General features: G+C 45.1%; 1 protein-coding gene across 1 annotated transcript in view; it reads left to right on the top strand.

Annotated features, from left to right (window-relative positions):
- LOC121554403 (protein phosphatase methylesterase 1) overlaps positions 1-12,500 on the top strand; it is a 14,979-nt gene that overhangs the window by 17 nt on the left and 2,462 nt on the right. Inside the window, exons 1-10 of the mRNA XM_045211840.1 lie at positions 1-248; positions 1,283-1,451; positions 1,767-1,824; positions 2,031-2,082; positions 2,181-2,335; positions 2,540-2,630; positions 2,959-3,024; positions 4,233-4,386; positions 9,477-9,594; positions 12,123-12,167. The exon at positions 1-248 is cut by the window's left edge and continues 17 nt beyond it. Coding sequence (XP_045067775.1) covers positions 13-248; positions 1,283-1,451; positions 1,767-1,824; positions 2,031-2,082; positions 2,181-2,335; positions 2,540-2,630; positions 2,959-3,024; positions 4,233-4,386; positions 9,477-9,594; positions 12,123-12,167 — 1,144 coding nt within the window. The 5' untranslated portion in view covers positions 1-12. The remainder of the gene's footprint in view (positions 249-1,282; positions 1,452-1,766; positions 1,825-2,030; positions 2,083-2,180; positions 2,336-2,539; positions 2,631-2,958; positions 3,025-4,232; positions 4,387-9,476; positions 9,595-12,122; positions 12,168-12,500) is intronic.

The raw sequence follows: 12,500 nt of genomic DNA, 5'->3' as shown, positions 1-12,500 counted from the left end.
GTGATTTGGTCGATGGCAGAGGTACGCAGTGAGGTGGAGACTGGTTCTCTGGGTCTAGGAGCCCCACAGCCGGCAGATTACCCCCAGCTTCCACACCCTGCTGCAGACCCTACAGGACCTGTGGCAGAGCCCCAGCTTCCTGGAGAACATCCCCTGAAGGTACCTGAGGACCCCCGGCCAGAGGCTGAGCCCGACACCTGTCCACTGCCACCCAGGAGGATGTGGGAGGACAGCTTCGACACAGAGAAGCGAGTTATATTCTATATTCTAGAGGGTTCTGTCTTTGTTCTAATCTAGAGTGTTCTGTGTTCTAAAGTGTTCCGTTTCCTGAGTGTTCTAGTCTAGTGTGTTTTGTGTTCTAGAGTGTTCCGTTTCCTGAGTGTTCTAGTCTAGTGTGTTTTGTGTTCTAGAGTGTTCTGTTTCCTGAGTGTTCTAGTCTAGTGTGTTTTGTGTTCTATAGTGTTCTGTTTCCTGAGTGTTCTAGTCTAGTGTGTTTTGTGTTCTAGAGTGTTCAGTTGTTTTAATCTGAGTGTTCTGTCTGTGTTCTAGTCCAGGGTTTCCCAAACTCGGTCCTGGGTTTTGCCCCATCACTACACAGCTGATAAAATAATCAAAGCTTGATGAGTTAGTTATTTGAATCAGCTTTGTAGTGCTAGTGAAAAAAACAAAACGTGCTCCCAGTTTGGGAAACCCTGTTCTAGTGTTCAGTTGTTTTAATATTGAGTGTTCTGTGTTCTAGAGGGTTCTGTCTATGTTCTGGTCTAGTGTTCTGTGTTCTAGAGGGTTCTGTCTATGTTCTGGTCTAGTGTTCTGTGTTCTAGAGGGTTCTGTCTATGTTCTGGTCTAGTGTTCTGTGTTCTAGAGGGCTCTGTCTATGTTCTAGTGTAGTGTTCTGTTTTAATCTAGAGTGTTCTGTCTAGTGTTCTACTCTAGAGGGTTCTGTCTGCGTTCTAGAGTGGGATAGAATCACTGGCAGAAAGCCGTCTTTGAAATTGGTTCTTGTAAGAGTCATTGACAATCGATCATATCAGATCCACATTTCACAGACAGACTACACACACACACAGTGGTGTATGGCAATGTGTTAATATTTACTTTATTTAGCTCATTTTGAACTCAGCATTGTTAGAAAGTCAACACCTGTTGTATTTGGCGCATGTGACGAATAAAATTAAAATTTGACACACACACACACATGCACGCACACACTCCCCCACACACACACACACACTACCCCATCCCCCCCACACACACGCTAACTCTGTGTATTCTCCTCCACCAGCTACTCAGCGGTGTCGTGGAGGCAGTATTTCGACCAATCAGAGGACATCTCAGTAGGACCGTCAGAGACCAGAGATGTGTTCAGGGTCTACAGGAACGGTTCTGATGGACCTCTCCTGGTCCTACTGCACGGAGGAGGACACTCTGCCCTGTCTTGGGCCGTCTTCACGGTGAGGTTCATCTATACTATCTACGGCTCGGCGCGAACAATGTTCACGCATTCTGCGTTCCACAGGGTTCAGGCCATTACTCTAAACTGTCTATACAATATATCCATCATCAATGCTGTTACACACTTTCCATTTCCTGTAAAAAAATAAATAATGTATGTTTTCTTTCGTTTCTGTCTAAATTGTCCAATGCTGTCTACACATCATCTATAAACTCCTATCCTCATCTCCTGACCAGCGTTTGAGATTTTTCCATTCCTGTTGTAATTTCCTTGTTTCCTTGTTTATCTGTCGCGCCGTCTCTTCGGTCTCCAGACAGCGATAGCCAACAGGGTGACCTGCAGGGTGCTGGCCATGGACCTCAGGGGTCACGGTGAGTTCAGAGAGCAAAAGGTCGAAAGGTAATCTCAGATGGAACCACGGTTGCATCTGAAACGCCACCCTATTTTGCTTTGTGGGGCACTACTCAGCGAATAAGGTGGCATTTCCATTTTGGATGCATACATTGGGTTTTTTATATGGTCATATCATCAAGACTCTAAAACCCAATGTTTACAGAACCTGTTTACCTCTCTCCAGGTTCCACCCAGGTACGCCAGTCAGATGACCTCTCCACACAGACCATGTCCAGGTAAGAAGATACACACCTGTAAAACATGAGGAAATAACGTTCTGTTCCTCTGCCTCTCACCTGTACCTCACCTGTCCCTCTTGTCCCGCCCCTCCTAGGGATGTGGCCAATGTAGTGCGAGCGTGCTACGGAGAGGCCCCTCCCCCCATCGTCCTGGTTGGTCACAGTATGGGCGGGGCCATCGCTGTCCACACCGCCTCCAGCATGCTCCTCCCCACAACTGTAGGACTGGTGGTGATAGACGTGGTGGAAGGTAGGTCCCAGTCCACACCGCCTCCAGCATGCTCCTCCCCACAACTGTAGGACTGGTGGTGATAGACGTGGTGGAAGGTAGGTCCCAGTCCACACCGCCTCCAGCATGCTCCTCCCCTCTACTGTAGGCCTGGTGGTGATAGACGTGGTGGAAGGTTGGGGGGGGGTGTGTGTTAACCATCTCTCTCTCTCTCTCTCTCTCTAGGCAGTGCCATGGAGATGTTACACAGCATGCAGAACTTCCTGAAAGGACGACCCAAGTCTTTTGAGTCTATCGACCATGCCATAGAGTGGAGGTGAGGAGCGTTCAGCATCACACCACTCTGTAATGTTAGGCAGTGTTTCAAAGACAGTTTATAGAACTATCACGTATTATTATTATTATTATTATTATTATTATTATTATCTGTCTGTTCCTACGCTATGCTACGTTTCAGGTGTTTCACAGTGTTGGTAGTGCTCTTTCTCAACAGTTTCTGTTCTCTCTCTCTGTGTGTGTGTGTGTGTGTGTGTGTGTGTGTGTGTGTGTGTGTGTGTGTGTGTGTCTGTGTGTGTCTGTGTGTGTCTGTGTGTGTGTGTGTGTGTGTGTGTGTGTGTGTGTGTGTGTGTGCCGCTCTCCTTCAGTGTTAAGAGCGGCCAGATCAGGAACCGGGAGTCAGCACGGGTCTCCATGGTTGGACAGATCAAGAGGTAAACCCTGCTACTCCTTCTCTAATAGAACCAGAGGACTATACTGCACAGCCAGCTGCCTCACCTAAATATTCGGAAATAACTTGACAAAATCTGATTGAACCAATCAACCACAAAAAAAATAAAAAAATAAATAAATAACATATCTTAGTTAATCTTTCCTAATGAACCAGAAAATCTGTAGTAATTTCTGTTTATCAAAGTTAGCTGGCTAATTTATCGATACCGCTTTGTAGTATACCCAACTTGTTGCTTGTTGTTGTAAAGCAGTAAACTAAATAGCACAGCATTCATATTCAATGTAAACTCGGTTAGTGCTTGGGACGTCCCTACCCTAAAACCTAAACCCCTACCCTCGTCCCCAGGCTATCGCACACAGCGCACACAGTGCATTCAGAAACTATTCAGACCCCTTGACTTTTTCCACATTTTGTTACGTTACAGCCTTATTCTAAAATTGATTTTTTTCTCATCAATCTACACACAATACCCCATAACGACAAAACGAAAATACGTTGTTTTTTGTGTGCAAATGTATTAAAAATAAGAAACAGAAATACCTTATTTAAATAAGTATTCAGATCCTTTGCTATGAGACTCGAAATTGAGCTCAGGTGCATCCTGTTTCCATTGATCATCCTTGAGATGTTTCTACAGCCCACCTGTGGTAAATTCAAAATGATTTGAAAAGGCACACACCTGTCTATACAAGGTCCCACAGTTGACAGTGCATATCAGAGCAAAAACCAAGCCATGGGGTCGAAGGAATTGTCCGTAGAGCTCAGAGACAGGATTGTGTCAAGGCACTGATCTGGGGAAGGGTACCAAAACATTTCTGCAGCATTGAAGGTCCCCAAGAACACAGTGGCCTCCATCATTCTTATATGGAAGAAGTTTGGAACCACCAACTGCAAACTTCAAGTAGGGAATCTGTGATGTCATCGGCCTCCCCCCTTGCTTGAGGAACAATAGAGGAGCAATAGAGAACAAAAGAGGAAAGCCCCTCCCCCTTGTGTGATGTCATGACTTACCTGGACCACCTATTGAGATGTGCCTTTTAAGTAAATCAGGTGTTAAACCAGGTTAAAAGGAGACTGGAGTGCCGCTTTAACCATTTTAAATTTCAACTTCAATGGGGTGACGTGAGATTCGGACATTCCAAGGAGCCAATTTAGACTTCTCAAAATTTTCTCACCTGTCCTCTGTAGGCATGTAGAGGTGGAGGATGTTGTTGAATCACCTGAGCAGGCCATCCCTGTTAGTGACGTAGCCGTCGAGGGCAACGAGGAGATCTACGTTGACCCGAGCTACGTTAGCGACAAACCAGACGGTACGCCAGAGGTGAGCATCCCAGAACCCGAGGTAAGAAACCAACGTCCTTTACACACACACACACACACACTAACCACCATTTTGTTTTTGTTTTACTTGTATTTAAACAGGGGACTAGGGACCCATTGAGACTAGGGTCTCTTTCACAAGGGAGCAAATATACATTATCAAAAGACAAAATCAAACAAAAAAATCTAATCTAATATAAAACTAGTAAAATACAAACACAAATATTCAATCAATATTTTAAATTGCCCGAAAGGCACCAGAACATCAAATTGTAAAGTATTGTGTAGTTGGAGCCAGCAATGAAGTGCTTTAAAACTAAAAAGAGGATTTACGTACCTAGTTCGGTGCAGTGTTAATTTCGTCAACAAAAATAGTGACAAAAATATTCGTCCTATTTTTCAGCGGCAATTTATGAGACTATAACTGACTAAATAGACCCAGAAAAAAACTATAGCTAAACAAAAAATATTTTTTCATTTCAGTTGGACTAAAATGAGACGATATTATCCCTGTGACTAAAATCTGACCACTAAATGGACTGGACAATAGTTTTTGGAGAGATTGAGAGCTTTTCAGTGATAAACACATTGAATATTAGCAGCACAGATGCGCAGTGCAGTTCTGTTCAGCAGTGGGAAGAACACGCCGGAACACTGCCTACATCAGCTGGGGAGTTACTTTTTATTTATTTATTTATTTTATTTCACCTTTATTTAACCAGGTAAGCCAGTTGAGAACAGGTTCTCATTTACAACTGCGACCTGGCCAAGATAAAGCAAAGCAGTGCGATAAAAAACAACACAGAGTTACATATGGGGTAAAAAAAACATAAAGTCAAAAATACAACAGAAAATATATATACAGTGTGTGCAAATGTAGCAAGTTATGGAGGTAAGGCAATAAATAGTTACGGGTGATGTGTGGGCAGACAGGCTCTGCCTCCGATTATACAGATCGCGCAGGTGACCTCTCTTGCTTCCCCTTAGCTAACCAGTCACCACCAGCCTTCTAGTTAGCTACCCTTTGACTGGTTAAGAAACACAAGCTGCTTTACGGAATTAAAAACAATAGCAGATTTTTCACATAGTGGGTTTAGGGATTAGAACCAGCGACCTTTCGGTTACTGGCACAACGCTCTTAACCACTAAGCTACCTGCCGCCCCATGTAACTGAGTCAGGTTTGAGACAACCGCTTGATTCTGGGCCTTATAGGCTACCGTTCAAAAGACATGACCCATAATACCGGCGCTTTATTTATATCGTGGTGGGATGCATTTTACATTCATAAAGCATATCGTGGGCTGTCCAAAAATATTCTACTTGCGGACCGGAACGTTAAACATTTGTTTAAGCTACACCTTGTTCAGTCATGTTACCTCATTAGCTAGTTCTAGCTAACAACCTGGGGTGCGTTCAGCAGGACGCAATGTTTTGGAACCTGCAGATAGAAATATGTTATGTAGAACATTAATAAGGACTAACGTCAGCTCTATTCATGGAAATTCTATCTGCAACGTTGGAGAATGTTTTGCAACTGAACGTAGCCCTGGTAACATTACCAGTAGTCAACTGAATGTAGCCCTGGTAACATTACCAGTAGTCAACTGAACGTAGCCCTGGTAACATTACCAGTAGCCAACTGAACGTTGCCCTGGTAACATTACCAGTAGTCAACTGAATGTAGCCATGGTAACATTACCAGTAGTCAACTGAATGTAGCCCTGGTAACATTACCAGTAGTCAACTGAACGTAGCCATGGTAACATTACCAGTAGTCAACTGAACGTAGCCCTGGTAACATTACCAGTAGTCAACTGAACGTAGCCCTGGTAACATTACCAGTAGTCAACTGAACGTAGCCCTGGTAACATTACCAGTAGTCAACTGAACGTAGCCCTGGTAACATTACCAGTAGCCAACTGAACGTAGCCCTGGTAACATTACCAGTAGCCAACTGAACGTAGCCATGGTAACATTACCAGTAGCCAACTGAACGTAGCCATGGTAACATTACCAGTAGTCAACTGAACGTAGCCATGGTAACATTACCAGTAGTCAACTGAACGTAGCCATGGTAACATTACCAGTAGTCAACTGAACGTAGCCCTGGTAACATTACCAGTAGTCAACTGAACGTAGCCCTGGTAACATTACCAGTAGTCAACTGAACGTAGCCATGGTAACATTACCAGTAGTCAACTGAACGTAGCCATGGTAACATTACCAGTAGCCTATATGCTAACATTTGGTGGCACAGAAAGAACGGAAAAGTGATAGCAAACTATTTTTTGGGGCCCGATTCGGACGTAGGAAATTAGGCCTTTCTTACACACACTGTTCCTACGTACTTCTCAGTAGTTGGTATTCAGACTTACCTTATGCAGGTACGTAACAGGCTTTGCAGGCGTGGTTCCCTTGCGCGCACTGAATAAATGCAATTCAACCGCTGAAAACCCTCCCACTCTCTCTCTCTCTCTCTCGATTCTTTGAGATGAGTTCCAACGTCCTACAAGACAAGCGTGGCGTAGGAGTGACGCAATCTGATGGACTAACCCCTAGTTTCTCTCTCTCTCGTAGCAATGAGGTTTGTGCATTTTATTTGTATTTTACTGGACTGATGGTGGCTGCATCTGATGTTCAGTCAGCGGATGGCGGGGAGAAAGAGGAGGAGAGAGACCAGTGGAAAGGCCTCTCACCGTCCCACAGCTCCTCCTCCCTGACTGAGGATGTCTTCCAACTGATGGAGAAACTCCAGTCACACTCCAGTCACACTCCAGTCACACTCCAGTCAAACTCCAGTCAAACTCCAGTCAAACTCCAGTCAAACTCCAGTCAAACTCCAGTCACACTCCAGTCACACTCCAGTCACACTCCAGTCACACTCCAGTCAAACTCCAGTCACACTCCAGTCAAACTCCAGTCACACTCCAGTCAAACTCCATAATTTTTGTCAAATGCACAAATTGATGTTGTTACCGTTACCTGTATGAACAGAGAACATGCGATCCTCTACGATATTAGAAAGACACAAGCCACTGATAACAACGAAAGTCTATCGATACACTTTGTAGCGCGAGTGGATAGGGCGTTTGATGGCTTATAAAAGTGTTGAATAAAGTGTTGACAGTACTGAATGAAATCTTAAACATGCTCTTTGCTGTATTCGTTGACAGTCTCTCTCCAGTCATGGCTTTTAAAGTGTTGAAATCTCACACAGTATAGTTGACTATCAACTTCGCTGTAGGCTCGTGAAAGCTGCAGACACATTGATCTGAGCTATCTGGTTGGCCAGCGGTAGGTCTATAGGTGCACCTGATTTGCTCTCCAAGCCCACCGGGCAAGTGGAGTTTGTACCTTCAGACACATGAAATGGTTAAAAATGGGAAAACTTTGATTACCCAGCGCGCAGGGCTGCTGAATCAAGTGCACCTACTGCCGACAGCGCAATACTTTACCATGGCTACGTTCAGTTGACTACTGGTAATGTTACCATGGCTACGTTCAGTTGACTACTGGTAATGTTACCATGGCTACGTTCAGTTGACTACTGGTAATGTTACCATGGCTACGCAATACTTTATCGTTAGGAGTTTTACAGAAATGTTTGGTGATCGACTAGGAATGTCTTGGAGATGGAGCAGTCGATCGCGATCGACCAGTTGGTGACCACTGATGTAGAACGTAGCGTAGCAGCTGAAACGGTGCTGCTGTCCAGGTATAAAAACAGACTGGTGCACATTAAGAAATAGAGTGAGAAGTTAAAATAGTTATTAGCTGAGAGTTGGGGTTCTAAAACTTTGGAAAGGCAAGATGATTTGGAAATTGGACGGTAGTTATCTAAGTCAGATGGATCTCCTCCTTTGTGTAAGGGGAGGACATGTGCCGCTTTCCAGATCTTAGGGAAAACACCAGAAACAACTGTCAAGTTAAAAACATAGGTTAACGGTTCTGCAATAAGTGGAGCAGAGAGCTGCTGTAAGAAGGGATCAAGAGAATCAGTCCCTGTGGAATTTTTTTTTTAACATCGATTTTAGCAAGGCACTTAGTACATCATGGATATAAAATGGTTGAAATGAAAATAGAGAATGTGTCTGGGAGTGCATCATTCTCACCAGTCTGTTTTGAGGTGAATAAAGGGCTCCCTCTAGTGGCCATCTGAGGCATTTCCAGAAACTATTATTTCAAATAGATGGCCATCTGAGGTAAAATGGTTATTAAAAGCAACCCACATGTCCATTTAGTCTATTGTGGGACCAGAGGCTGTGGTGTTTCAGGGATATGACTACTTTCCAGAAGTTCGCTGGATTCCCACCATTCTCAGATACACAGTTCAAGAAGTATGTTGACTTTGCTTTTCTAACCAGGGGATAGACATCCATTTCTCAAATGGCTGAAGGACTGCCAGTCAGACATAGTATCAGTCAATCTAACCTTAGCCAGGCTACATTTATTTCCTGTAATTCTTCTGGACAATTCATGCATGAACCAAGAGGACTGCAGAGGACCCCAGTCTCATGGTCCATATCCATGGTAGAATCCACAGCAGCTATATACTGTATATGAATGTTACAACTCACATCTAAAGAGTTCTACTTTACCATGAGAGAGAGATTGATGGACAGAGACTGGACAAAATGTAAAACACAGCGTTGATGATGATTCATGACCCGTTCTCAACACGGCGTTGACGATGATTCATGACCCGTTCTCAACACGGCGTTGATGATGATTCATGATCCGTTCTCAACACGGCGTTGATGATGATTCATGACCCGTTCTCAACACAGCGTTGACGATGATTCATGATCCGTTCTCAACACGGCGTTGATGATGATTCATGATCCGTTCTCAACACGGCGTTGATGATGATTCATGATCCGTTCTCAACACGGCGTTGACGATGATTCATGACCCGTTCTCAACACAGCGTTGTCTACACTTACTACAAGGTCTGTGTAAAATCCTCCTCCTGTGAACATGTCGCGCAGGTCTCGCACTTAAGCAGTATTTAGATTTCTGTTCAGTTACGCACTCCAGAAGTGACAGATGCATTCAGTGTGTTCTTCCAGTTAACCTGGGTGACGGTTTTTATCCCTTTGGTGTGTCATCAGGGTGTGTATAGCTGGCGTATAGATCTGTCCAAAGCAGAGAAGTACTGGGACGGATGGTTCAGAGGAATCTCTAATCTGTTCCTGGGATGTAACCTGCCCAAACTCCTCCTGTTAGCAGGTACGTCACAACACAAACCTATCCTCATTTTCCCCAGGAACTACGGACACTACAGTCTAAACTATATTTACTTCAACCCCTGGTACTTGACACTATAGTCAAAAAAAAAGGCAGGGGTGTAGATCAGAAAACCAGTCAGTATTTGGTGTGATCGCCATTTGGCCTCATGCAGCACGACACATCTCCTTCACATAACATGAGGTGATGGCTGTGGATAAATGGCACGACAATGGGCCTCAGGATCTAGCCAAGGTATTGGTCAAATGCAATTGTGTTAGTTGTCCGTAGCTTATGCCTGTCCATACCATAACCCCACCATGGGGCACTCTGTTCACAACGTTGACATCAGCAAACTGCTCGCCCACGCGACGCCATCTGCCCGGTACAGTTGAAACCGGGTTTCATCCGTGAAGAGCACACTTCTCCAGCGTGCCAGTGGCCATCGAAGGAGAGCATTTGCTCACTGAAGTCGGTTACGACACCAAACTGCAGTCAGGTAAAGACCCTGGTGAGGACGACGAGCACGCAGATGAGCTTCCCTGAGACGGTTTCTGACAGTTTGTGCAGAAATTCTTCAGTTGTGTAAACCCACAGTTTCATCAGCTGTCCGGGTGGCTGGTCTCAGACGATCCCGCAGGTGAAGAAGCTGGATGTGGAGGTCCTGGGCTGGCATGGTTACACGTGGTCTGCAGTTGTGAGGGTGGTTGAACATACTGCCTAATTCTCTAAAACTACTAATTGTAGTTGGTCCCCCCTTTGCTGCTATAACAGCCTCCACTCCTCTGGAAAGGCTTTCCACTAGATGTTGGAACATTGCTGCGGGGACTTGCTTCCATTCAGCCACAAGAGCATTAGTGAAGTCGGGCACTGATGTTGTGCGATTAGGACCGCAGATAGCGTTCCAATTCATTCCAAAGGTGTTCGATGGGGTTGAGGTCAGGGCTCTGTGCAGGCCAGTCAAGTTCTTCCACATCAATCTTCGACAAACCATTTCTGTATGGACCTCGCGTTGTGCACGGGGGCATTGTCATGCTGAAGCAGGAAAGGGCCTTCCCCAAACTGTTGCAACAAAGTTGGAAGCACAGAATCGTCTAGAACGTCATTGTATGCTGTAGCGTTAAGATTTCCCTTCACTGGAACTAAGGGGCCTAGCCTGAACCATGAAAAACAGCCCCAGACGATTATTCCTCCTCCACCAAGCTTTACAGTTGGCACTATGCATTGGGGCAGGTAGCGTTCTCCTGGCATCCGCCAAATACAGATTCATCCATCAGACTGCCATATGGTGAAGCGTGACTCATCACTCCAGAGAACGCGTTTCCACTGCTCCAGAGTTCAATGGCGGCGAGCTTTACACCACTCCAGCCGACGCTTGGCATTGCGCATGGTGATCTTAGGCTTGTGTGCGGCTGCTCGGCCATGGGAACCCATTTCATGAAGCTCCCGACGAACAGTTATTGTGCTGACGTTGCTTCCAGAGGCAGTTTGGAACTCGGTAGTGAGTGTTGCAACCGAGGACAGACGATTTTTATGCACTACGCGCTTCAGCACTCGGCGGTCCCGTTCTGTGAGCTTGTGTGGTCTACCATTTTAGGGCTGAGCCGTTGTTGCTCCTAGACGTTTCCACTTCACAATAACAGCACTTACAGTTGACCGGGGCAGCTCAAGCAGGGCAAACATTTGACAAACTGACTTGTTGGAAAGGTGGCATCCTATGACGGTGCCACGTTGAAAGTCACTGAGCTCTTCAGTACGGGCCATTCTACTGCCAATGTTTGTCTATGGAGATTGCATGGCTGTGTGCTCGATTCTATAAGCAACGGGCGTGGCTGAAATAGAATAATAATAATATGCCATTTAGCAGACGCTTTTATCCAAAGCGACTTACTTCGAAGAATCCACTCATTTGAAGGGGTGACCACATACTGCTGTATGGGGGCGGCAGGTAGCTTAGTGGTTAAGAGCGTATTGCCAGTAACCGAAAGGTCGCTGGTTCTAATCCCCGAGCCGACTAGGTGAAAAATCTGTCGATGTGCCCTTGAGCAAGGCACTTAACCCTAATTGCTCCTGTAAGTCGCTCTGGATAAGAGCGTCTGCTAAAATGACTAAAAATGTAAATATAGTGTATTTTACTACCCTTACTTTACCCCAGGTACATAACACTACAGTCTAATTTACCCTTACTTTACTCCAGGTAAATCAGACCTACAGGGTAGGTCCTACTCCATAAGCGGGAATCGTGTTGTATTCTAATCGTGCCTGTATTTGTCAATCCTGTATTTCTCATTTTGGCTGCACCTTGACCATAGGTCATATACCTAGAATCTTAAAGGGATAGTGCAGATTTTGACAATGAAGCCCTTTATCAACTTCCCCAGAGTCAGGCGAACTGGTGTCATTGGTATGTCTCTGTGTGCATGTGTTTATTTATATATGTGTGTGTGTGTGTGTGTGTGTGTGTGTGTGTGTGTGTGTGTGTGTGTGTGTGTCTCTGTATAAATCATGATGCATGATTTGTTTGTCTTCAGGTGTAGATCGTCTGGACAGGGACCTGACTATAGGCCAAATGCAGGGTAGGTCTACACAGTTGACTGTTGTCTACCACTCTAGCATGCTGAAACTGACAGCCACAGTGTGTGTGTGTGTGTGTGTGTGGATGTGTTTAACTATTCTTGAAGACCAGAAGTTCCCACAAGAATAGTAAACAAACAACAATGTGACCAACTGGGGACATTTTGTTAGTCCCCACAAGGTCAAAGGCTATTTCTAGGGGGTTTAGGGTTAAGGTTAGAATTACTGTTAGGGTTGGAATTAGGTTTAGGGTTAGGAGCTAGGGTTAGGTTTAGGGTTAGGGTTTGGAGCTAGGGTTAGGTTTTAGGGTTAGGCTTAAGGGTTAGGTTTTCACG

This window comes from Coregonus clupeaformis, chromosome 39 (assembly GCF_020615455.1).
Source record: "Coregonus clupeaformis isolate EN_2021a chromosome 39, ASM2061545v1, whole genome shotgun sequence".
In the NCBI taxonomy this organism is placed as follows: domain Eukaryota; kingdom Metazoa; phylum Chordata; class Actinopteri; order Salmoniformes; family Salmonidae; genus Coregonus; species Coregonus clupeaformis.
This window is presented reverse-complemented; position numbering and strand designations above follow the sequence as displayed.